The 26,599-nt window shown below is 35.4% G+C and overlaps 1 protein-coding gene across 1 annotated transcript in view; it reads right to left on the minus strand.

Moving 5' to 3' along the window:
- LOC123242136 (aldehyde oxidase-like) overlaps positions 1–19,366 on the minus strand; it is a 104,795-nt gene extending 85,429 nt beyond the window's left edge. Inside the window, exons 1-6 of the mRNA XM_044669665.1 lie at positions 19,310–19,366; positions 13,572–13,629; positions 10,490–10,586; positions 8,448–8,556; positions 6,051–6,177; positions 88–149 (exon numbers count right to left, since the gene is read on the minus strand). Of these exons, the coding sequence (XP_044525600.1) occupies positions 88–149; positions 6,051–6,177; positions 8,448–8,556; positions 10,490–10,586; positions 13,572–13,629; positions 19,310–19,366 (510 nt within the window). The remainder of the gene's footprint in view (positions 1–87; positions 150–6,050; positions 6,178–8,447; positions 8,557–10,489; positions 10,587–13,571; positions 13,630–19,309) is intronic.
- Between the last annotated feature and the right edge of the window lie 7,233 nt (positions 19,367–26,599).

Here is a 26,599-nt window from a genome sequence, read left to right on the forward strand (position 1 = left end):
CAGATCCTTCCCCTTGCCATCTCCACCCTGACACCTGCATTTTAACTCAGTGGGGAAAATGAAATAAAAGGATTTTTCCCTTCTTACTTTACAGAAAGTCTTGCAGGCATCTACTATGGGCCGATATCCAGTGCAACGGCACAAATTACCTAGATGAGAAAAATAATACACCAATGTTAACTGCACACACGAAGTTGAGTTCCAGACTTCTCATACATTTTCTGCTGTGTTACCTACAATGAGAAATGTATAATACTAAATCAGGGCACCAATGGAAATGTGAGTCAAGCTCTTTCTTCTCTGTCAGGTATTTGGAATGTCTGATGGAGAATAATGGAAGAAGAGAAAATGAAGGCCACATATTCTGATAGCTCCAATATTTATGTTGTGCTCTAATGTCAATGTATCTATGACCTCATCCATCTGAGTTCCTTCTCCACTAGTGCAAATCACAATCAGAATCAAAGGATGATAGCTTTAAAGCTGGTAGGGAATTAGGATCTAGTCAAACCCCTTCTTTTTGACATATGGGAAAAAATGGAGCAGTTGGAGACTTGCATAGAGTCACTCAGTAAGTGGTAAAGCCAAGTAATCCATCTTTGGCTCCTAGTCTTATATAATTCTTATCCAGGCCTTTCAATAAATCTTCATATGAAGGATAAATCCAATTTACCAGATGCCTTTCTACAGGTCTGTTACCGTTTGATAGATACCACAAAGGCTTTCTCTCTCTCACTACAGGAGTAGCTCGTCTCCTTTTCCAATCATAAATTAACTTGGGTGACAAACTCAAAGAGTTTTAGATTTGGAAGCAACTTTATCAACCATCTGGTCCAACTCATACTTAGAAAGTTTCCTGGCGAGTGCTCATCCATCCACTGTTGAAAGACCTTCAAAAAGGGTTGTCTTCCTGAGGCAGCCCATTCCAGTTTTATAGTGAACATTTGTATAGTGCTTACTATGTACCAAGCGCTGTGCTAAATGCTTTATGATTATTATCTCATTTGATCCTCACAACAATGCTGGGAGGTAAGCGCTAGTATGATCCCCATTTTACAGATAAGGAAGCTGAGACAAACAGGAGTGAAGTGATTTTCCAGAGTCACCCAGCTAATAAGTGTTTGAGATCAGATTTGAACTTGGGTCTTTCTGACTGAGCCTGGTGTTCCATTCACTGTGTCACCTGCCTGCCAGATCTCAGTAGGATAAGGTTCTCCCAACATTCAGCCCTGATTTGCCTCTTTGCATTATCTAACAGCTGCCCCTTTGGTGCTAGACAGAAAATTCTTATCCCTCTTGTATGTGTCCAACCTTCAGATACTCAAAGACAATGACCCTGTTTCCCCTTGTGTCTTCTCTTCTCCTAGAAAAATGTCCCTTCTGCTGATTCTCTCATATGCCATGAACTCAAGGTCCTTTACTTTCTTGCTTATTCTCCTCCATGTACCCTCTGGTTTACCAGGGATTAAGCCCTTTATACAACTTCTTAAATGCAAATATCACTGGATATGCAATTTCTTAGATGTGAATACTCTCTCTAATGGGGCATATAAAAATCTAATCATATTTTCTTAATCTCTAACATGTCCTTCCATAAATCCTCCATGGAGAAATCCATCCAGTTTTCTGAGGGAGGCTTCCTCACAATGAGGAATCTTAACCTTTTTTTGTGTCATGAGCCCTTTTGGCAGTCTGGTAAAGCCTATGGACTCCTTCTCCAAACATGTTTAAATGCATAAAACACATAGGTCTATAATGAAAATCAATGGGAAGCTAGTTGACACAGTGAATAGAGCTCTGGGCCTGGAGTTCAAATCTAGCTTTAGATACCTACTAGCTATGTGATCCTGGACAAGTCACTTCACTCTGATCACAACCTGCAATGATTGAACAATAAAGGAATCAATTATATTGACATTCAGTTATTAAATAAATGTATTGTTATCAAAATATTTTAATAAGTTCATAGACAACAGATTAATAATTTCTGCTCTAGATTCTATGCCACACATGGGTTCCAATAGAAATCATGAGCAATTCACCAACAATGAAATCCACAAATGAATTTAAGGCTCTTCAAACTTTGACTCCGGGTTATCTTTCAAGCCTTAACATTATCTTTCACTCACTCTTTGTTCTAGCCAAACTAGACTACCAGAAGTTCACCAACTCCATTCAATCTCCTACTTCACTATATTTTCTCCAGCCATCTTCTGAACCTAATGTGGCATAATAGAGAGTACACTCAGCTTGAAGTTTTTAAAACCTAAATTTCAATCTGATCTCTACTACTGCCTAGGTAAGTTGCCCTGGGTAAGTCATTTAACTTTTTTTGCCATAGACATTTCTCTCAGCTACTAAGTCTTAGACTAAAGAGTCTCTGACCTCTTTCAGTCATAAATTTCTTGATGTCTCTCTTATGATGTTTTCATTTCACAGTTTTTGTCAGAAATATAATGCGATTGACTTAGACCTGTCATCTTACTGCAATGCCCCCTAATTCTATTATTTGGAGTCTCACAGTAAAAATAGAATAATATTGAAGCTTGAAAAGGATGGATCTTTGTTTCGGAGAAAAGTCTGAGGTTATCAAAAAATACTGTACATTTTCCTAAATGCAAATTAGCCTGCTCTTCCATATTCATTCTGGGGCAATTCATTGTCCATCTAGAGAAAATTTTTAACTTGAGTTTTATGAACACATTTTAAAAACTATTTTGACAACTGCATTTAAATACAAAATCTTTCCTTTGAAAACACTTATCTTGTATTTATTTTATGCAGTTAAAGACATCCTTTTGAGAAGAGGTCTGTAGGCTTTACCAAACTGCCCAAAGAATCCATTGCCCATAGAAAAAGTTAAGAACCCATGATATAGACTCTAGATTCTAGAGTATGTGTCCAAGATCTTTGTACTGATGGCAGCTTTAGGTGCTATCCATTTGAATAAATTTCATAGCCTGGACAAGAGGTATGCTTGTTCTTCCAATATGGATAGTTTTGAGTGGCTGATGATTTAATCTAGGAGAAGCTGCAGTATCCCTAGGCTTGATATTATATGTACAATATCATGCACAGGTAGAATCATCTGAAAGACATCATCATCTCTAAGGAATCCCTCTTCCATTTGGACTCAGCACAGATCCATGACAGTGACATCCACATTTGGTAAGCATTTATCTCTCTAACAGGATTTTATATTAATAATTAAAGGTTGCCTAAGGATATTATTTCAGCTGTTATATTTTTCAAGGACTTATCTCATTTCTTATATGCTTTGAAGGAAAAGCTTTGAAGGTGCCATTTTGTTTATAGAATCCAATGACTTTTAATAGTCAACAACAAAAAGGAGAGTGGGATATCACAATGTTACCTTTTTACTTTTCAGTCATTTCCGTAACTGTAAACCTGGTGTATGGTCAGATAAAGAATATCACTTATAAAAATCTCTCACTTGCCTTTTCATATATGCACAAATAATTATTTAGCTCATTCTCATGATTTTTTTAGTTATGAGAACTTGGGCATCCAAGTCAACAGTTACTAATATTTTCTCAACTGTCTTGTTTTTTATATAATAACTGTGGGGGGTTTTCCCCTCCCAAGCATTTGGAATTGTCTTTTCTTCCAATTATCTTTAGTATCAATTCCTTAATGTCCTCAAAATAGCATCAGTCTCAGGATGAATCTTCCTCTCTCGGTAACATCTAGCCTTTTCTACCTGTTCTTCCCATTTTTGTTGTCTAATTTAGTTCCATTGCCACTTCCTCCTAAAACTGAGATGTTAATATCCAACCACAATGGTTCCATTGCCATCGATGGAATAGTTTGATATGGAAATCTCAAACGCTGTCTTCATTTTTTATCTACCTGTTATCTTTTTAGCTCCTTCCCTCTCACTGTCCCATGATGATCTAGCCTTGGCTAGAGGTCTCTCACCAAGTTTTCTATACATCATTTTTTCCTCTCTATTTACCATTTTTATGAGGCAATATTGCTCACGATCTTCCACTATGCTCTTTCATAAAATGTTACAAATGAATTAATATCCTAACCATGTTATGCCAAGAGGTCCTAGGACTTCCAATTTAGCAAGGAGATCAACATTTTGCAGCCTGAGGAAGCTTCCAGAAACTTTTAGTTTGTTTATTGAATTGACTAATTTACACTGATTAAAATTCTTTATGAAGATAATAGTACATTCTTTTATCTAATCCATTTTTATTTGGGATATTTTAATTGAATCAATTATTTTAAAACAAATAAAACAGAACTGTAACATCTTAAGCTTTTAATCTTTTTTTTATAGATTTACCTAGAATATTTTTTATCAAGAAAACTATACAGAAGGTTAGGGGAAATTATATCACAAAATCAGGGTGCCCAAGTAGACATTCCTATAAATGAGGAATAAAGAATGGAGAGTGGGGTGCTGACACTTGAATCTTATTCTGACCAAAAAAGAAAATATATGCACAGATGCATGCAAAAAGAGATACATTTCACTCAAAAGGAAAACAGAGAAATTAAAGAATTGAGAAGAGGGAATTTTTATTAAGACATGGATTAATACTAAACAAAATTAATCCTAAGGTTGTGCAAAATATTTATTGCTTTCTTAGGGGTAGCAAAGTATGGAAATCTGAGAGGATTCCCATAAATTAGAGAATGGCTGAATGAGCTATGGCATATACGTGTATTTTTTTGGACATGGTCAATGCAAAAATTTGTTTTGCTTCAACTATACATGTTCATAACAACAAATTTGTTTTTCCTTCATTTTCATAGGTGGAGGGGATAAATTTGAGGGTTTAGAGGAAAGGGCAAAATGTTGATGGCTGAAAAAATGTGATTTTTTAAAAAAGAAAAATATGTAAAGTAGATAAATTCTTCAAGTTAATATCAGTGACACACCTGTTAGTTTCCCAAAGAATCTCGTTTTGTAAGATATTTTAAATGTACTGCTCTGAGTCTCTGGTCTTACTTGGAATTGATCATAGAAAATTTTATTCCATGGTATCACATTTTCCCACAAGTCCTTTAAACTCATCAGGGTTCTTCTAGAATTCTTTATGGTCATTAAAGGTTTCTTCAGTTAGGTCTCGCCAACATGGAAGACCCTGCTGGGGTTGAAGGTGTGTTCACCAGTACTAACAGACACCTGGATGACTTGGGTCAGTTTTTATCTTTGGCTTCTAGTTTTTAGCATTAATTAGTGGTAGATACATCTTTTTCTTTAATGTTAATGTGGCCTTGGATAATTTGGTGGGAAGCTGATTATGATTCTGAAGGCTTCTTTATTAGTTGGCGGAATGCCAGTTGTGAGAAAGTCTATATTAGCTTCATCAACCAGGATATTAGAGTGGTTTTTATTCTACAATTGCAGATTTCTTCCAGCTCTTTCATTAACTTCCTGCTGAGCATCATTTGGGGTCTAATTCCCATTTTTATATGAATAATATGTTTGAAATGGGTCAGCTTTGAACTTACCTCAATTATGTAACTTAGATTTGCATTTTCATTCTATTTCTATTTTTCTATTAATTAATTTTTCTTTTCTCTAATATGATGATACATTGAGAACTGATTTAGAATGGCTACTTCATTGGTAACTAGTAATTTCCTATATGATTATATTTACTCAATTTTACTTTTTTTAAATTTATTTGAAACTTGTCATATTTTTTTGTCACTGTTCAGTCATTTTTCAGTCATGCCCAACTCTGTGTGTCCCCACTTCTCACATCTAGTGCTTCTTTATTGAAAAAAATCTCCATGGTATAAAGCACTAGGTTTATGTATATAGCCTATGAGCCTTTGATTTTTTTTTGTTCCTCAATCCTGAGTCTCTATTTCCAACATACTTTTTGCTATCCTCTCTTATGTACACCTTTGAACTGAAATCATCAAATTAAGAAGCAAATGATGATTTAGTTAGAAGGGTCTTATTAAGTTCTTCATAGAATTTCTAGAGTTTCCCATCTTCTTTAACAGTTGTAGACTAAGCTCTTTCTATAAGTAATCTTCAAAAAACTCTTATTAGTACCTACCTCCAAGAGCTTCCATTAATTGATCCATTGAGGGTTCTGAAATGTTTCTCAAAAGAGAATACAAAGACATCACCATCCCAGGGCTACAGAATCCACACTGAGTCCCATGACATTTGGCAATTCTTTCCTGGGATAAAAAACAACAGTAGGTCATGCCTAAAACCTATAGCATCATTAATTCCTCCCTTCTATTATTACTTACAGAACTGAGTATTAATAACAAGTTCACTATACAAATTACTGTCAATACAAGAAATTTAATCAAGACAGTTATGTCAAACTTCATTCCCAAACATGTTGCTACTAATTCACTATAAGAAGTGAACTTTTATTTGTCTGTATTAAAGTGGCAAATTTGTCATGTTCTCATTTGATTCCTATCTGAAATGTTCGCTTGCATTTGCAAACTGGCTAAGGAGGATTGGGGGTCATTCTAGTTGTGGGTCTTTTTCCTCTTCTTGGACAGAAATATTTGCCCTATATGCAAACAGACAGTGCAGTGGATAGAATGCTAGATTTGGAGTCAGGAAGACTTGAGTTCAAATCTTGCTTCTTATACTTGTCATATGCTACCTGTGTGTCTAGGCAAGTTAAATAACTTCTCTGGGCTTTAGTTTCTTCAACTGTAAAATGAGAAGATTAGACTTAATGATCTTTAAGGTCTCTTCTAGCTATAAACACATTACCATGATCTACGAGCCTCTGATCTTCATTTATCCACCATGCTCTAACCAATCTAATAAAGCTCTTTCTTCTGGCCAAAAGCTATATATTTTCATGAATATTTTATCATTTGTTTTGTTTTACATTGATTTATTTTGTTATAGCATGTCATTCTTAGAAAAAAAGTATTTTATACTTTCCTCGGATAGGGAAATTTATTTCAGTTTAATTAATCCAGATGTTCTTTGAAAACCTCTCCCAAAAACCATTACTATATATACATGCTACATAATTTGGAAGCTATGTAAAGCTTTTATTCCTTTTAATTGTCAGGCATTTTCATTCTATAATTCATTCATCTATTCATACACTACCTGCCTCACAGGGTTACTGAAATAGAACACAACTGGTAAACCTCAGAGTGTTAAAGAGATGCAAATTGCTTTTATTTATATATTTATTATTATTATTGTGTTCATTTTCTTCTTTCACCAAGCAATTATAGCACTTTCTATGCAAGGCTAACTTTGCCAGTTGTAAGAAGAGAGAAGCACATAACAGAGAAAAGCCCATAAAGGTTCGGGTTTTTTGTTGTTTGTTTGTTTTGTTTTTTGTTTTTTGAGAAAAGCCCATGAACTTGAACTCTGGAATTGCATTTTAATTTTAACCAGGGACAAAAGCTTTTGGACAGAGTTGAAGTGAGAGAAATTCAGAGCTTGTCCTCACTCCAATAACCATGTCTTTGGAAGAACTGGTATCCATCCCCACTCTTCCTAGATTGTCAGACTAGAAAAATATTCATTGCATTTTATAGGCACAATGAGTAATTTAAAGAAATCTTTCAAATATTATTCCAAATTTGAAGGAGGACAACAAAGTGCCTTCTTGAGGCAAGCTCTCAAAGTCCACTTGTTAAATAATAAAAAAAGTCTATCAGCTTTTGGCATCTACAAGTTATATATTACTTTTATATTTTTTAAATGTTATGGTAGACATTTCCCTCAAAGGACATGTTCCCATCTCCAAATTAAATTTAAAAAAGGTCAGTAGTTATTCTAAGAATCATAGAAGGCTAGATGTAAGGCAAAATAGAGAACATTTAGTCAAACCTTAGCACTATGTCCTTGCAATAATAATTTTTACTTTAGTTTACGCATGGAAATTAAAGTAAAAGGTATTATTGAAAGGTTACAGATCTATTAATGGTAAAATGGGACTGGAACCCATTTCTCCTGACTTCCAAATGAGGACTCCAAACAAAAGATAACTATAGAATAAAAACAATCATAGAATCATAGATTTAGGGCTGGAAGGAATCTTAGAGGACTAGTCCCTCATTTTATAATTAAAGAAATTGAGGTCCAGAAATGTTCATTGACTTGCCCTCAACTAAACAGTTAACAGTCACCATTTTAATCCAGGTCACAATATCTGCAACTGGCAAGGTAGGTTGACTGGTCATGTATTGAGAAAGAGAAAAGATGAACTAACTAGGTATCTGAAAGGAACAAAAGGAAGGCCCTTGGTGAACTGGGTAGATTCTCTATGGAAAATTTATAGAAATGAAAAATGGAAGAATCACAAGGGCTAAAAAAGTATGGTACAGTTTCAAATAAAGGTGTATCTGCAGTAACAGAACTCTAGCTTTATTAAAGTATCAAAGCATCTTGTGGTGTACTCTTTAACAAGTTAATAAATGATAGAAGAAGCAAGAAAAGTGTTCTACAGACTCACCTGAACTGGATGAAGCCTGGTTTTGGTATTTCCTATGCCTTCTACTGTGGTGACAGCAGCCCCATACAGAGAGCATACAGAAAGTAGACAGGCATTGGCGGAATAATGTCTTCAGAATAAAAAAAAGAAACATAAATCAACTATCCTCCTATGAATATCTAGATAGCAATTTTAACTGGTTTGCCAAAGTGAAGTTGATAACCAAAACAATATTTTTCTAACTGTGTTCTCTCTCCTCTGTTTTGCTTTATTTCCAGTGCCCCTTGAACAGGTACCCGGATATCATCATGTTATTCAGTTTCCAATGATAGCAGCTTCTGATCACTCAACCTTTCACACTTATTGCTTTGGCCGAGGTTCACACACACTCAAACCACACAAGTGGTTTAAAGCTGAATGGAATAGCCAAGATCCAAGAGTGAAATCTAATGGTCCTTCATGGATAACATCTACATTGACTCAGTCAAAAAAGGTTGAGTGGGTCTTTAAAAATGCTGAGTCACGTAGATGTGTTTCTAGAAATAGACAGATTTGTGATTCTGTTCACAAAAGTTCAGGACCAGTTCATTGCTACTGGAAGATAACAGAAAGGTTATCCTAATAGAGAATGAATTTGTTAATCAGTAAAGATAATGCAAGGACATGAAAGAGACTGCAATAAATTACAGCAGGCTACAAAAGTTTACTAGTTACTGAATACCTAGCAAGGTATGACCTGATAGCTAGAAGTAGACATCGGAAGCTTGCTATCTTTCATGGATAGCCACAGAACAAATCATCAGATTACAATTACAGACTTAAAAACATCCTAGAACACAGAACCAATAAACTTGACTAGAATCAAGCTATTATCCCAAATCAAATTTTTACAAATGGTCACAATCACCTAGATATGTCATTGAGTCATTAAAAATTAAAAATCTGGTTTTAATAGATGCCACCATGCCAAATACTCATAATTTCCAAAGCTATATGAAACTAAAACTTGATCTAGTAGAGCGGAATTTTGTGGGAGGAGAAATAAGTACATATTATTATTGATGTTGTCCCATCTATCAGTTATTCTGAAGAAGCTTTCAAGGAGCCTACAGAGAATGGCCTTATGTACCAATGCTTCCATTTAAATACAAAAAGTAGTTTTTAATCTACCCATCCAGAGTTAAAAAAAAATAAAGATTTTCCCTAAGACCATTTCTGTCTGAATTTCATTGAAAAAGATTAGAAAAGGAATAAGAATAGCAGGTATGTCTGTGATATCCTAAAGTCTGCAAAGCACTTTGTAATCTTTAACACAGTGAGATGCACACTATAGCTGTTATTTATTCCTGTTTTATATAAGAGGAAGCTGAGGTTCAGAGAAGCTAAATGACTTGATGATGGCCACAAAGCTGGCAAATGCATAAAGTTTGACATCACCAGAGGTGATAGAGGTGAGGCAGAGCATTCTGAGCCCAAACAACAGCCAGTGAAAAAGCACTGTGTTGGGAATAGGAATGTCATGTGTGAGGAACAGCAAGGAGCTCAGTGTCACTGTATCAAAAAGTATATGGAGGGGCATCTACATAGCAGAGTGGATAGAGTGCCAGGCCTGGAGTTGGGAAAACCTAGGTTCACATCTGGCCTCAGGCACTTTCTAACTGTGTGACTCTGGGCAACTTACTTTGCCCCAAATGATTACCTAGTCCTTGCTGTTCCTGACATCTTAGAATTGATACTAAACAGAACATAAAGAGTTGTTTGTTTGTTTTTTATGTATATGGCAAGGAGTAAATATAAAAAGTCCAGAAAGGGAAGAAGGAGCCAAGTTGTGAAGGGCTTTAAAAGGCAATCAGGATTTTATATTTGATTCTGGAGATAATGAGGTGAATGGGGTTTATTGAGGCTTGTTAAGAAAAATATAAAATGCTTTGCAAACTTTAAGTACTACTCAAAAGTCAATTTTTATCATTTCTGCATTCCTACCCCCTTTATATCTATGACAGAAGAAAAGCTCCAAAGGATAAATGTTAATACCTCATTCCTATGACTCTAAGAAAGGATACCTTATCTTTTTAGTCTCAGGGTCATATCTTGATATCATCACTGTGCAGGCTCCACAGCCGCCGCCTCCGCAGCCATATTTCGTCCCTGTCAGATGGACTTGAAGGGCAGTAGTCAAAGAAAATCTTTTTCTGATGCTTTTCTTTTTGAATTATTTCCCTAAATTCTGACTAAGCCAAGCTTTCATATCTAGTCCATCAGCTGAAACTCAAGAGGCATGACTTTGAGGGATGAGAGGCTTCCTGCTTGCTATTGAGGGCCTGCACAATAGACCCTTGATTATCTTTCTGACTCATTTAGAGCTTTCTTTCTTTCCTCTCAAGCTCCATCCCAGGCAGCCAGCAAGCAGTAGGATCAGATTGGGAAAGAAAAGAGCCTATAGTATTTCACATCTGAACATGAGTTTATTTGAATGTTCAGCTGTGTGTCAGTAACTTTATCCCAAAGAAAAATACATATTGTTTCATTATTTGTTATTTGTCTCAGCCTCCAGATGACAAAAATCAAATCAACACCTGAACCAAGTATTTACTGGAGAAGATATCTTTGTTGACAGTGGAGGATGTGACAACTTTCTTAGATATGGCTAGCAAACTCCCTCCCTCTCCTAGTTGCAAATTCAAGAGATGTCTAGATGGAAACTTCTTGCTACTATTATTCCAGATGCCTTCAGTCTCATTCATATCAGTTCTACCTTCCTATTGTACCCTCTAGAACCTTTCTCTCTCATTAACCAACTTCTGTTCAACTTAGACCTCTTCCTATCACACTCCTTTAATGTCCTTCCACTCACAAAAACCTGAATTTCCTCATTCCAGGGAAAGGTGCTGCATTTCTGACCATCTTCTCTAAGACTGGATGTACTTTCTACCATACTCCTGCACTTTCTCCCTCTGCATGCAAGGGACCAGAGGGAAGAATAAGCATAATCCTTGCTCCTCAGTATGATTTCCAGACCCTCACTCTGCAGCCATCACTCAACAACTTCTCTTCCTCTGAAATTCATTCCATCTATTTTATCAACCAATCCAGATTCTAGCTAGACTCCAGGACATTGTCCCTCTTTCTCAAGCAGTTCAGTAAACTGGCTCACATTTCTCCAATCCTCTCCCCACCATTAAAATCTCACTTCCTATGCAGGAATTTCAATACATATGGCTCACTCCTCAAACACCCTGATCTCCAGTACATTCTCCTCCTCAACTCATAATCTATACCCAGTACCTAGTATAGCACACTTCAAGAATAAATAACAAATGCCTGCTGAATTCAATTCAATTCAAATTGCTCCAGCATTCCTGTCTCTGATATGATTGATTAATGAGAACTGACCAAATATATAGGGCTTTACTTTAAAAAAAATTTAAGGATCATCGTTCATTTTCCTTTATCCATAACATAGCTTCATCAAAAAAATATTTTTTACGTTGACGAGAATAGGGAGCAATTTTAAAACTTTTGAACTCATGTCATTAAATTAAAAGGCAACTGATTCTCACTCTTATTTATTTTCTTTTTTTATTTTATTTTTAGTCATAACATTCTTTTCCAAATAGGGCATTCCAGGTCCTCTACTCAACAAGCTCTCCCTTAGCAAACAAACTTTAAAATATTAGGATAGGTGGAAATAGTTCACCATAGCTAATCATTAACTCAACAGTGTCTAATAGAATATGCAATATTCCATAGCTATCATCCACCATCTTTGCAAACATGAAAGGGAGGAACATTTTTTTCAACTCTTCAAGATCAAGTTGTTCAGTTTGAGAAGTTTCTTTGTTTAAATTGAGAATCAATCTATTTTTATAAACTATATTCCAGGAGCTGTCCACATGAAAAAGTAACTGCAAAAACAAATCTTACTTTCTACTTTAGGATCTATTCTCCAATTTTCTTCCCACTGCCCCTTTACAAGAATATTTTACTCTCTGGGTGGTCATTTCCATGATTAGTTCCTCTTGGACAATTTTTTAAATGATATCTCTCAATTAGAAAATATTCACTAGTATCTATACTATAATTCACTGCTTCAATTTTCACAATACCAGTCAATTGAAGTATTTGTTATTTGTTATCTATTTTGTTCCACTGCAGACCTTGGTGGATGGTCTCTTCCAGGACTACCTCTGTGGGTTATTTCAGTTCTCCCATTAGTAAACTTAGAATTTGCCCTCGTAAGTACATAGTAGAAGATATCAACCACAGATCCCTGGGCCAATTCTCAGTCATTTTCCTGGTCCTTTCGATAGTACACACAAAATGTCTATTAGTCATATCCATTACAATTTGACATATATTTATTAACTCCTTCTATATTCAAAGCATTTTCTTGGGCATTTAGAAGATACAAAGTTTAAATAAGACATTGTCTTTGTCATAAGAAGATTATAGTTGAGCAGAGAAATATGACTCATAATGTAAAATAAATCTTCTCCCACCACATTCTTTTGAGGGTAAAATAGAAACTCTAAGTTCAAAGATGGGAGAATTGAACTAACACATAAAGGTAGACATTAAGAGAAAGAAGAGTGATCATCAAGAGACGAGGACATTTGCAGCCTGGATCCTTGTTGCTTAGAAAATTATAGCATCTTAGATTTATACCTGGAAGAGACCTTGGAAGCTATCAAATCCAACCTTCTCATTTTATAGATGAGGAAACTGAGGCATTGAAAAATTAAGTAACTTTCCCAGAGACCCATGGCTATTAAGTATTCAATGCAGGATTCAAACTCAGGTGAAAGGGTACATCAAGAGAAAACATCAAGGGTCCTGCAGCCTGAGAGGCATATTGTCCATGGCTAGTTCTGTCATGTTCTAATTCTGTACTTGCTCAATCTCTCCACTGATTGTATGTATGTTATTGAGAAGATGCACTTTAAGTATAAGAGGCAGAATATTCAATTGTAAATATTCCTACTATGATAGTTCCAAACTACAAATCTATGTTGGTTGACATAAAGGAGGTGGGATGGTAGTACCAGAAGAATGCTATCGATTTTTTTAAGTGTTTGATGTGATACTACATAGAATGAATTACTTCAATTACAAACACATAGAAAGACAGACGCAATGAAAGGATACGTTTCTTCCTCAAGTATGATAACAACATTGTTTCAGGATCTGCATTCTTCTCAGTTACCTACACCAAGGAGCAAAATTACAGATTTAGATTAAAACACAAATCCAGGTTCACAGATTGCTAAATCAATCCTTGCCACAAGAAGAAAGTTTCTCAAGATATTCTAAGGCAGAAACTTTCAAAGGAAGCAATTTTTGAACACTTTGGTATCTATTATAGTGGAACAAAAGTTAGAATCAAAGTATCATTTGGGAAAGGAGACCATATGCATAGCAAGTAGGTAACTAGGCCATTGAAGGCATTCACAAGTAATGATTTAATTAAATAGAATATAAAGTATTTCATTTAATTATGTGGACAATGTTCCTAATGCATTCAGGTAGCATCCATAACATTCTCTTTTCCCTCTTACTATAATTTTCAGTCTTTTGATCTTCAGAACTTCTTCCTTAAAAGAGCTTCCCATTTCTCCTGGCTTGATATTCATAGGAATTTTATCTTTTCTCTGAAATCCTTTAAAATTTGCTCTTCTCATATTTACATTATACTTTGACATTTGCAAAAAATTGACACCCTATTGGAAAACCTTAGTTTTGCCTCTGATATTTATTATTTGTGTGACTATTTGGAATAGTTAACCTGTCTAAATCTAGTGACCTTCTAAGACAGGGATTCTTAACCTGAATCCATCAGTAGATTTCAAAGAATCCATTGAAATGGAGAAAGAAATAATTATATATTTATTTTCAATGACCTCTAAGTGAAATTTTGCATTTCTTTCAACTGTGAATTAAAAGAAAACATTAGTTTGAATAGTTTTTAGGTTTCACGTGATTGCCAAAGGGGTCCATGACACAAAAAAAGGTTTAATGACTGCTGCTTTTAAGACTCGCTGACTGAATTATGGAGATGTCTGTTATTTTGGGTATTCTCATACCCATGACATTGTATCTATCAATATAATCAAATGGACATAGGGATTTCTATTAGAATCTATATGTACCAATCTAATAAAGGGAGAAGAATGAGGAAAAACTAATTTTTTTAAAAATCACCTATGATATAAACAGACTTGTACAAAAATATTTATAGCTGCGCTTTTTGTGGTGGCAAAGAACTGGAAAAGGAGGGTATGCCCTTCAATTGGGGAATGGCTGAACAAATTGTGGTGTATGCTGGTGATGGAATACTATTGTGTTAAAAGGAATAATAAACTAGAGGAGTTCCAAGTGAACTGGAAAGACCTCCAGGAACTGATGCAGAGTGAAAGAAGCAGAGCCAGAAGAACATTGTACACAGAGACTGATATACTATGGTAAAATCAAATGTAATGGACTTCTGTACCAGCAGAAAGCAATGACACAGGACAGTTCTGAGGGATTTATGGTAAAGAACGCTACCCACATTCAGAGGAAGGACTGCAGGAGAGGAAACATATAAGAAAAACAACTGCTTGAACGCATGGGTTGAGGCGGACATGATTGGGGATGTAAACTCGAAACTACCACACCAATGCAACTATCAACAATTTGGTAATAGGTCTTGATCAATGGCACATGTTAAAACCAGTGGAAATGTGCATCGGCCATGGGTGGGGGAAAAGCGGGGGGTGAAGGGGAAAGTAGGAGCATGAATCATGTAACCATGTTAAAAATGAATATTAATAAATGTTTAAATTTTTTTTTAAAATCACCTATGATAAAAATAAATATAATTTTATAAGAATAAATTTATCTTTATAATAAGAACAAATAAAACTTATTTTCCTTTCCAAATAAATCCATTTTGATTGAATTTTAAGAGACCGAAGCAACCAAACAGAGCTTTGGACCTCAAGTCAGGAAGAACTGAATTCATATCTCACATCAGAAAATCATTGTGTCACCCTGGCAGTTCACTTAACCTCTGTCTGCTTCAGTTTCCTCATCTATAAAGCAGAACTAATAATAGCATTTACCCAACAAGGAAGGTCTAGTTTACCTGGTGAGGCGGAAAATGTTCCATTTAGAACCTCTAGCCCCAAGAAACAGACTTGGAATTCTGTTTTGTTAGTTTCAGATCTAGATGAAGGCAGTGCAGAGTCTGCACCAGATCCAGGAGCAAATATTTTAGTTTTATTTTAAATTATTTAAATGTATCATAATGTATTTGGACAAGATGCAAATGGCTCAAATTTGGGAAGTTTTTGTTGGACAATTTTGCCCATTTGGTTTGATTGGTGGTTTATTGGTATTTGTTGTTATTGCTTTATCTAAAATAATAACATGCCCTCAAAAATACCAAAACTTTCTTTAAAAAAAAACCAAACATGATTAGATTTTAACTCTTCACTTCAAACTAGATGGACATACTTCTCTACCTCAGTCCCAGTTTCCATCTCATGGTGGCCATGTCTATTCCCTTATAAATGCCCAGGACTTTTCCAACTTACCCCAACCTCAGGTACCTTCCATCTCTTTTCAGCTCCCTTGTTAGTGTTATCTTTACCCAGTAGAATGTAAGTTCTTTGGGGGCAGGGACTTATCTCTTTGCTTGCTATTCCGGCTCATGCTCATAGCACATTCCAAGCAGTTAATAAATATTTTATCTATGTATCTGAACCTATTGTCCAGGATTGAAATGAACTAAATGAAAAGTTGCACACCACAAAGGCACAATAACCAAGTGCCTATGTGTTGGTTAGTGGTAGCTAGATGGCACAGAAGATACAGTGCAGTTCCTGGAGTCAAGATGACTCATCTTCTTAAATTCAAATCTGGCCTCTTGTATGACCCTGGGCAAATCATTTAATCTTATTTGCCTTAAATTCTTCATCTATAAAATTAGCTGGAGAAGGAAATGGCAAACCACACTAGTCCCTCTGCCAAGAAAACCCCTAAAAGGTATCCCAAATGCCTAAAATGACTAAATAACAAGGTGCTGGACTAGAAGCCCTCTCTCTAATGGTTAGTTCTAAAGTTCCACAACACACACAAAACTAAAATTGGATTCTTTTCAAGGGAGTGCTTTAATTTACATCAATTATGCATTAGCCCAGCCCTGACATTAACTTATTATGCTTATTTTAAAGTGCTCCAGGGTATCAATAAATAATAGCTCCCAAATTTCAAAAAAGTTCTATTGTGGCAGCTGAAATATTATATATTAGCTCTGAGAGGACTTCTGCATCAGACTTTGAGCTTTGAAGAAATTACATATATTTAAGTTCTAAAATGTCAATCATACTGTTTCTATAGAAGTGGAATGAAAACCAGGGAGTAAAATAATGTCCATAGGCACCCATTTTTAATGAACTAGATAGCACCTTTCTCCTGGTCAGTTCTGTGCCTTATGAGTATTTTATCTTTCCAAATTTCGTTTTTTACTCTACTTAGTATTTTTTACACACTATATACCTGGTACTATACTATATCATAAGAGATAAAAGAGAAATAGTGTGTATTCCAGATACTTTTTAAATGGATTTAGTATTTTGGTTTTAAAAAAAGACTTGGATTTTAATCCTTGCTCTGCCACCTACTTTCTGGATTTTATCTAGTTTTTTCACCAACTTTCTCAACTAAGTTTACTTATCTATTAGTTCAGGATAATATTCATACCACCTAACTTACAAAGCTGTGAGGAAAACACACAAAATGTAGAAAATAGAATACAAAATTAATTAGAACATAAAAAATCAAATAGAAAAAAAAATATTCCCAGAGGGCTTCAATCTATGCTTTTGTATAACAAACTCCCCCAAAAAGGAAATTCTCTCCAAAAATGCAAGTCAGAACCTTATCTGCTCCTCTTTTATTCCTGGAGTTGCCTAGAACCCTCAGATTAATTGGGTATGGGTCACATAGCTAATCTGTGTTAGAGGCTGGGCATAAACCTAGATCTAGGGCTTCAAGGCCCTCTCTCTGCATGCTGCATGTATAGTAACAATAGCATTCTAATTTTTCAGGCTAACAGTGGCAAAGAGAATCTGAGAGAAATATGATTTAGTGGCAAATTTTGTAACCACTAGTATCTGGATCAGATTTTCTGATTATATAATACTCTTCATGTCTTAAATTACATCTGCAGAAGAGGATGAAAAAAAAATACCAATTGGTAGCCCTGGATTCAGTCAAAAGACCCAAGTTGTAGGTCTGCTTCTGACTAACTATATAATTTTGGAATTGCTTCAACACCTTAATTTTAATGGTGAAATAACTGAGGTCAGAAAGAAAGAACTAAAGACCTTTCCAAAAAGCTCTCAAATTCTATTAATTTGCAAAATTGTGAGAAACTTCATTTTAAAACTCTTTAAGGGACAAGTAGGTAGCAGTGGATAGGGAGCCAGGCTGGAGTCCTGAGGACCGGGGTTTCAAATTTGACCTAAGACATCTCCTAGAGCTGTGTGACCCTGAGCAAGTCAACTACTCCCAATTGCCTAGCTCTGTCCCTTTATCTTAGAGTTGTTACTGAGAAAGAGCGTGAAGGTTTTTTTTTTTTTAATTATAATTGTTTTGGTTCAAAACCTATTTGAAATTAAATGTTATGTAAACATAGATCACAGTTATGTAACATTTCATATCAATCATCTTGCCTGATCCTCCTAATAATACTGGGAAGAAGGAAGTACAATTATTATCCCTACTTCTGGAAAAGAGAAACTCTTCTGCAACTTAACTGTCTTGGAAAGCTGCCTGGAGACACAAAGAGAGCTGCCTAGATAACTGAGGGGTCAAGAGATTTGCCCATGGTCATACAGTCACTATATGTCAGAGGCTAAACTTGAACCCAAGTTTTCTTCATTCTAAGTACAACTCTTTATACACTACAACATCCTGAGGCCCATGGCCACTTTATGAGAAACTGGGGCTTAATAAGGCTATTACTTGTCCAAGAACTTTTAAATAGTGGAAGTGGAACTCCATCCCAAGTTTAATTCAAGTTCAGTGATCTTGCCACTAAAACTTGGTAACTTTTCTTGAATCAGGCAGAGTCAAAAATGAATAGTATTTATTATGTGCAATGCACTGAGTTCAGTGTTGGTGGGATGGTCGTAGGGATTAAGGATATCATTTTAATGACTATAGTCAATAGACTATATGCCTATGAATTAGTTCAAGTAAATTACATCACTCCCAATACCTCTTTGAGATTATGTGTATTTAATGAAGGGGGCAGAGAAATGTAATTTCAAGGAAGGAGCTAAACAGGATTCTTAGCCTTTTTTGTTCCCTTTTTAAATCCCTTTAGCTGTCTGGTAAACTCTACTCTCTGAATAATGTTTATTTAATAATATAAAATATAAAATGCATAATATAAAATGCATAGGATTACAAAGGAAACGAATTATATTGAAAGAAAATTATCTATCTATGCAAATTTATTAATAGGTCTACATAGATCTATTTCTCTGTCCAGAGCAAAAGAGATATCGATTTATATGAGTAGGTTGGTGATACAGTGATTAGCGAGCTGGCCCTGGAGTCAGGAAGACTTCAGTTCAAATCCAGCCTGAAACACTACAACCTGGGCAAGTCACTTAATTTTTGTTTGCCTCAATTGTAAAATGGGGATAATAATATCCCCTCCCTCTCTCAGGTTTGTGGTGAAGATCAAATGAGATAATATTTGTTACGCACTTACTTAACACAATACCTAGCACACAGGAGGCATTTAATAAGTTTCTGTACCTTCCTCTTTTTCTTCCCATCTTCTGGCACCTCGTCGAGCCCACCCTCAAGGCCACCTGCAGTTAACTCACCTTTCTGCCATTCACATAGAAAAGCAGTTCCGATGGCCCGTTTAAGGCAAAAGACATGATAGCAAAAGTGTACTGGTCAGCTAGGGCTGGTAGAGTTCACTGAAGCCTCGACACAGAAGAGGGCTTCAAGGCTCTGGAGCTCAGCACAGCTGACCCAGGCAGTGCACCACAGTGTAAATAAGGAGCTAAGCGAGGGGCATAGTTCTAACTGTCCGCGCCGCCCCAATCTCCTCTGACCTAGGCGGGGCTTTGCCTAGGCTTCCGAGAACTCTTTACTAGCCCCAGCTGACTAGATCACTCATTTGTCATCGTGTCTTTTTACTTAAACGGGCCGTTGGAACTACTTTTCCAAGTGAATGAGTTAATTGAAGATGGTCTTAAGAGTGGGCTTGACGAGGTGTCCAAACATGGGAAGAAAAAGGGGAGGGAACAAATATTTATTAACTGAACCCCTTTCCTCTCTCCTAGTAGCATATTAGAAGAAAAAGCCTCCTTTCTTTTCCCCATTCCCTCCCTCCTTTCCCCTCCCTCCTTCAACCTCTTTCCCAGTTTCCCTTCACTTCCTCCACCCAACTCTGGTCTCCCCCTCCACCCTAACAACTAAAATTCCCTCCCTCACCCAGAGGATTTTCAACTGCACACAGCTTTGAGTAGTCTAAAAACAATCAGACCTGCTTTTAAAAACTCAACCAAAGCCAAACAAAAACCCAGATTAAAAATCTCCTCATGTTGCAGGTCACCTCCTTTCGAATAAAGCATCTAGTTGGCACGGTATAATAGCAAAAAACTAAGAAAACAGTCTAATCACCCCTACCCAGATATACTCTTCTACCCAAATCCAAATCACTTATTTTCTGAACAGCCTGGCTCATAGAAGGTGCTAATAAATGTCTGTCTTTGACAGTGGAGGGTCTGCCCTCACAAGCCTTAGGTTGGCATTGCAGCTTCATGGCTCAGAACCTTTGTGTGACCAAAACACATTACATAACCTCTTTTTTTTTTTTTTTTTTTACTCTTGATTTGGGTCTGTCTTTCATAGATAAAGGGCACTCCTCTGAGAGAAACTCCTTCCACTCTTTCACAACTTTAACTTGTGGCGAAAATTTATTAGCAGAAATGCCAAAAAGTAAAACAGTCTCCCAGCCAAAAAGAAATAGGTTTATTGAGAGAGGGCAGGTCTCGCAGTAAAGCAGATCTCTGGCTAGCAACCAAAGACCCCAAGCCTTGTGAGTGCCCTCCTTATATACCCAAAAACTTGCACTATGGTATAATAATTTTTAGCAGATATGATTATAGTTTCCCAAGAATCAGATATATTCCTAGTTCCCCAAGGATCAGCTATAGAGCTCCGAAAAGGGTCAGATAATCTGTATAGTTCCTCAGGCATCAAGTAAAATCAGAGGACATGGGTGTGACTGAAACAACTTTACATAATAGAAAAAAGAGAGAGGTGACAGAAAACTATATGCCTACTGTGTGATTTTAGAAATCTTTAAGTTCTGATTCAGAGATCAAAGGGTTTTTGTTAATTTATTTAAGAGAATTAATTGAGAATTCTACTAAATATTTTAAAATAAATTTATTAGTTTCTGTAGACTTTCCAGTTATAAAATATCCCTCAAAAATGTCAAAAATTTTGAAAAACTACATTTATGTTTTGGATAAAATTTTTTAATTAAAGGGATTTGATAAGGCAATGAAGGTTTATGATTCATTTTATTTTATACTTAACCTCAGTTTGAAATAACCTGTGAGACAAGATTTGAACTCAGGCCTTCCTGACTCCAACTCTTATCACCTAGCTATATACATTAATTGATACATACAAGAAAAATATAAAATAGATGGAAGGTACCTTAGAAGGAAAGATAATAATAGCTGGATGGACCATCTTTGCTATTGCCTAATCTGAAATCATAATTTCTAACACTGCTTTTTTTGAGTTGTTGAGCTGAAGTATAGTAGATTTTACTCCAATTCTATTCTTTTTAACCTTACTTGAGTATATTTTATAAACAACACATTATTGGATTTTGCTTTCTAATATATTCTACCAATCTCTCATTCCTCTGCATACTATGGTACCAGACTTTCTCTACAGTGCTTCCATCCTGAAAGTTCACTCTAACTCCAGAATTCACATGTTGGAATTTATCCTTTATCTTGAAGCCTCTTTATGTGATTAGATGGATCCACTCAGAACCTCCACTGAAGGAGGTTCATGTCAGCCATGTCATATTCCTCTCCATGCTGTACTCTTACCTTTCCTCATATCAGGTACCTTCATCATAGTCTTGATCCTCCCACCTCCACTTTTGAGCTTTCACCCCATTTTAATGTAAACTCTTTGAAGGCAGGACTTTTTTTCACTTATATTTTTATTTTCATTGCTTAGTATTGTCTTAAATGTTTACTGACTGACTAACTTCTTCCATTTATCTGTGAGTTCATCGTGTTCATAATTCACAATCATAGTTATGATAGTTAATTGCTTATTTCCTTCAATTCTATTCTTTCATAATTTTTCTTCTCTATGCTTTTCTCTTCCTGTTTACTTCAAGATATTACCCTTTCTTCTTTTCCTTTTTAACTTTCTCTTCACTAACTTCTCTAAAAACCCAAGATTTGTTTGTTTATAACTAATCCCTCTCTGAATCTACCCTACCTCTAAAATCTCCTTTTCCCCTTTCTGTCCCTATTTGTATCTTCTTGAGTTGAATGTATTCCTACCAAACCTGTGTATATATGTATGTTCTGCTCTATTTCAACCAGTTTAGATCAAAGTAATTTCAGATAATGCCTAACCCCCCTAATCCTTTCATGTTTTAATATAATTCTGTTTACAACTTAGATAATTTAATAACTTCCCCTTTTTTGTTCCTCCATTTTACCTTATATTTTCATCCCTTTTCTTTCTTCTTACTTCAAAACATAGCAAAAATTTTTATAGGTGTCTTATTTCAACCGACTTCTTCTATGACCCCTCCTTACAATAAAAATTTTAAAGTACCCTTTAACATCATCCTTCTCCATTTGAATTTAAATAATTTACCCTTCAAAAAGTTCCTTTTGATTGTTCACATACAGTTATTACCTCTTTCATTTTTTCTCTAATTTCAATATTTATATTTCAGAATTCCTCTTCAGCTTCAGTTTTTTTTATCAGGGATATTTGAAAATCCTTTACTTCATTTACTATCCCCTTTTTCCTCTTATAATATGAGAATCAATTTTCCTGGATAAGTCATTCTTGGTTATATAGACTTTTGTAATTTCTCTTCTTGAATATTCATCTTCCACTGTCTTTTATAACTGCTAAATCTTGTGTGATTCTTATTTTGCCTTCTTTATATTTGAATTAATTCTTTCTGGATATTTGTAGCATTATTTCTTTTATATGGGAATTCTGCATTTTGGCAATAACACTCCTATGAATTTTTATTTGGAGTTTCAGGAAGTGATAGTGGATTCTAGTTTTACATTGTCCTATCCTTCTATGTTAGGGCAATTTTCTTTAATGATTAATTAAAATATGTTGTGTAGGTTCTTTTTGTGATCATAGATTTCAGGTAATCCTCTAACTTTCAAGGTCCCTTGGTCTGTTTTCTAAGCCAATTGTTTTTTATGAAATATCTTACAATGTTCTCTTTCTCATTTTTAAATTTTATTTTTAAAAATTCTTGGTTTCCTGGCATCACTAATTTTCAATGGATTTCTTTGTTTTTTTTTTTTTTTTTTTTTTAGGTTTATTACTAGGGTGAGGGTTTGTAACTCTTCAGTTAAGCTGTTGATACTTTTGTTTCAATTCTCTCCTCCATAGCTCTCATTTCTTTTATATCTTTTTAAAACTCCTGCAACATTTCTTCAAAGAATTCTAGTTTCTGTGGGGCATATTTTTTGGTTTTATTTTGATTATAGGCATTTTTGAGTAATTCTCCATTTCTAAATCTGTACATTGCTCATCCCTCGAATCATAAAAGTCCCTTGTTTTGTTTATATTCATTTTTGTTACTGAGGACTCAGAAGTTTCTAGGTCTCCTATATTTTGGGAGACAAATCAAGTTGAAAATTCTCCTCTATGATTATTCTTAATTGAAGTCCCTTCCTTTAGACAAGTAAAGGAAACAAAGACTTTTTTCTTTAATCCTCAATTAAATAAGAAGATGCCCCTCACTGGTAGGAGAGACTTAGTTGAAATCTTTCCTTAGTATCCCAAATCTGTTACTTTTACTATAGTCAGTCAGATTTCTTCTTGCTGAAGTAGTTAAGGATTTTTTTAATCAACTGTCAACCTGAACTAAGGTTTCCTTTTCTACACATCAGGATGTTTCCTTTTCCCTAGTGTGCAAGGTTGTTTGTTATTTTTTAAACCTTGTAAGTCCATCAGTTTCTTCTTGGTCATCATAGGGATCAAGTTGTAAACTTTAATCATTCACTTTTGCTTTTCTCTCACAGAATTTCTCATCAATGAATTCTATAGCCTTTTGTGTTCATTCCTAAAGGGATCTGGATAAAATTTATTTACTGTTTAAGAGATGAGTTTAGATTGTTTAGTAATTGGGTTGTTTAATGGTGGGATAAAGCTGAACTGTACTCTTCCCTTCTACTCTGCCATCTTGTCCAGAATTCTTTGTCTTTCCTTGACAACACAATGAAACCAAAGGAACATATAAATTGTCAATCAATTATCCCTCAGACTTGCCATATGATTCCTTTTACCATCTTCTTTTTCTCATATATATATTAATGGCATATTTTATCCTACTATACAACACTGGCTGTCTTCAAGATTGTCATGTACTCTCTCTTCCTCACCTCCACCTCTTATGTCAACTACTTGTGTCTGTTATGTGAAGCCTTGCTTAATCCCCTCAGTTGTTAGTGTTTGCCCTATCAAAATTATCGTGTATTCGTCTTATATATATTATGAATATGCTTTTATATAAACATGTTTCCCCCATTACAATGTAAGCTTTTTGAGGGCAAGGAATGTTTCACTTTGGTTTTTATAAAGCCAAATATTAGCACATAGTATTTAATAAACATTGATTATTCCAATACTCTCCTCATAGTGACTTAAGAGTAAGAAGGTCCTCCATATTGATTCCTGATTACCAGCCCACATCCCCCTCAAATGTAGGGCTGACTTTCAAAAAACTACAAAAGGTTGGCTGGGTTTTGGTGCTTCATAGTTTTCTCTACCTCCTAAAATGCTTTGAGTCTCCCTGTCATATGACTGAATTTGAACAAATACCCAAAGTAAGCCAATAAAGATCATTGTCTTAGCAGACATCAGCATGGTCTCCTTCCAGTCCTTTGATGCTGCTTCAATTATGTACACACTGTCAGCAATAAGAATCCCAGGTTTTGAGCTGATGCAATTCAATGTACACACATACATAATTTTTAATAAGAATTTTATTAATACTTTGCTTGGTGGGGAAAAGAAGGAGTGGTAATCATCATAGTTTCTTCAATATCCCTTTCCCTCCCCATCTAAGAAAATCATTTCATAATAAATAAAACAAAAAAGGAAGAAAAATAGCATAACTATTAAATATATTTTTAAAAATCTGAATGCATATGCAATGTGCAACAGTTGTGGACCTCCCACTTCTGCAAATAGGGTATAGCTTCTCAGATTTTTTCTTTCCAGACATGCTTGTACTTTATAATTTTGTAACACTAATTTTTACTTTTTTGTGGTTGTTATTTACATTGTTATATTCATTGTGTACATTGTTTTCTTGGTTCTGCTTACCTCACTCTATCATTTATATAAATCTTCCCATGCTTCTCTGTATTCATCTCATTCATCATTTTTATAGCACAGTAATAATCCACTACATTCATGCACCACAATTTTTCAGCTATTCTCTAATTGGTGGGCATCGACTTTGTTTCCAATTTTTTGCTCTCACAAGAAAAAAAGTGCTACTATATTCTGGCATAAAATGGGGACTTTCTTTTTATCAATGGCCCCTTTTTGGACATTTCAGTCATTAAAAGAATTTTGTGATTTGCTAAAAACAATACAGCCTGCTCTCCTCCTGTTCAGTTTTGGGCCAAACTCATTGACCATTGGCAAAATATCTATCCAAAATACCTCTTTTGAGCATGTTTTCTCCCTCTCACTCCCTTCCCCTTCCCAAGACAGCAGGTGATTTGATATAGATTGTACACGTGTTATCATACAATACATATTTCCATGTTCAACATGTAGTGAAAGAAGACACATATCACTTACACTAGAGAAAAATCATGGAGAAAATAAAATGAACAACAGGCTTCAGTCTGTGTTCAGACTCTGCCATTTCCTTCTGTGACAATCTTTTTCATCATGAGTCCCTTCAAATTGTTCTGGATCCTTTACATTGCTAATAATAGTTGTCATTCATGGTTGATCATGATATATCATTACTGTTACAGTGTACAGTGTTCTCATTCTGCTCACTTTACTTTGCATCACTTTATCACTTTCCAGGTTTGTTCGAGGGTTGTTTTTTTTTTTTTTGGTGATCATCCTCTTTGTCATTTCTTATGGCACAATACAACCATTACAACCACATGACAGAACTTGTTTAGCCATTCCCCCAAGACAACATTCTTCAGCCACTTGCTTTTTCAGGATGAACACGTACATCAAAATCTTTTAAGGAGTTATGGCTTTTATCTAGGATATTCTAAAGTATAATGAGGTTTAATGTACCCAGCCCAATGTCATCCACAGGTAAGAACATTTGGAGGATCCTCCCATCTACAGAGAATCCCTCTCCAATTTGGACGCTACGTTCTAGCGTCTCTATGACATTGGCAAACACTTGGGAGCATATGTTATGCCTTGCCTGAGATTAATCAATAAATAATTATTAAGTGCCTACTCTGTGCTTGTTGGGGGCAGCTAGATGGGATAGTAAATAGATTGTCAGGCTTGAAGTATGGAAGATGCATCTTCCCAAATCCAAATCTGGCCAGAGACTAGCTGTGTGATTCTAGGCAAGTCATTTAACTGTTTGCCTCAGTTTTCTCATCTGTAAAATTAACTGGAGAAGGAAATGGCAAACCACTCCAGTATCTTTGCCAAGAAAACCTCAAATGGGGTCACAAGGAGTCAGACATGACTGAAACAAGTGAACAAGTATGTGAATATGCTACATTTTTAAAAAGATTGCTTCAACACTTGGAGATAGTGATTTGAAGTTCAGATACTTTGTAAATCAGTCCCTCCTCTTCTCACAATTATAATCCAGTATGGGTCTTCTCTGTACATTTGCTCATATTGAGCTGCTT

This window comes from Gracilinanus agilis, chromosome 3 (genome assembly GCF_016433145.1).
Source record: "Gracilinanus agilis isolate LMUSP501 chromosome 3, AgileGrace, whole genome shotgun sequence".
Lineage (NCBI taxonomy): Eukaryota > Metazoa > Chordata > Mammalia > Didelphimorphia > Didelphidae > Gracilinanus > Gracilinanus agilis.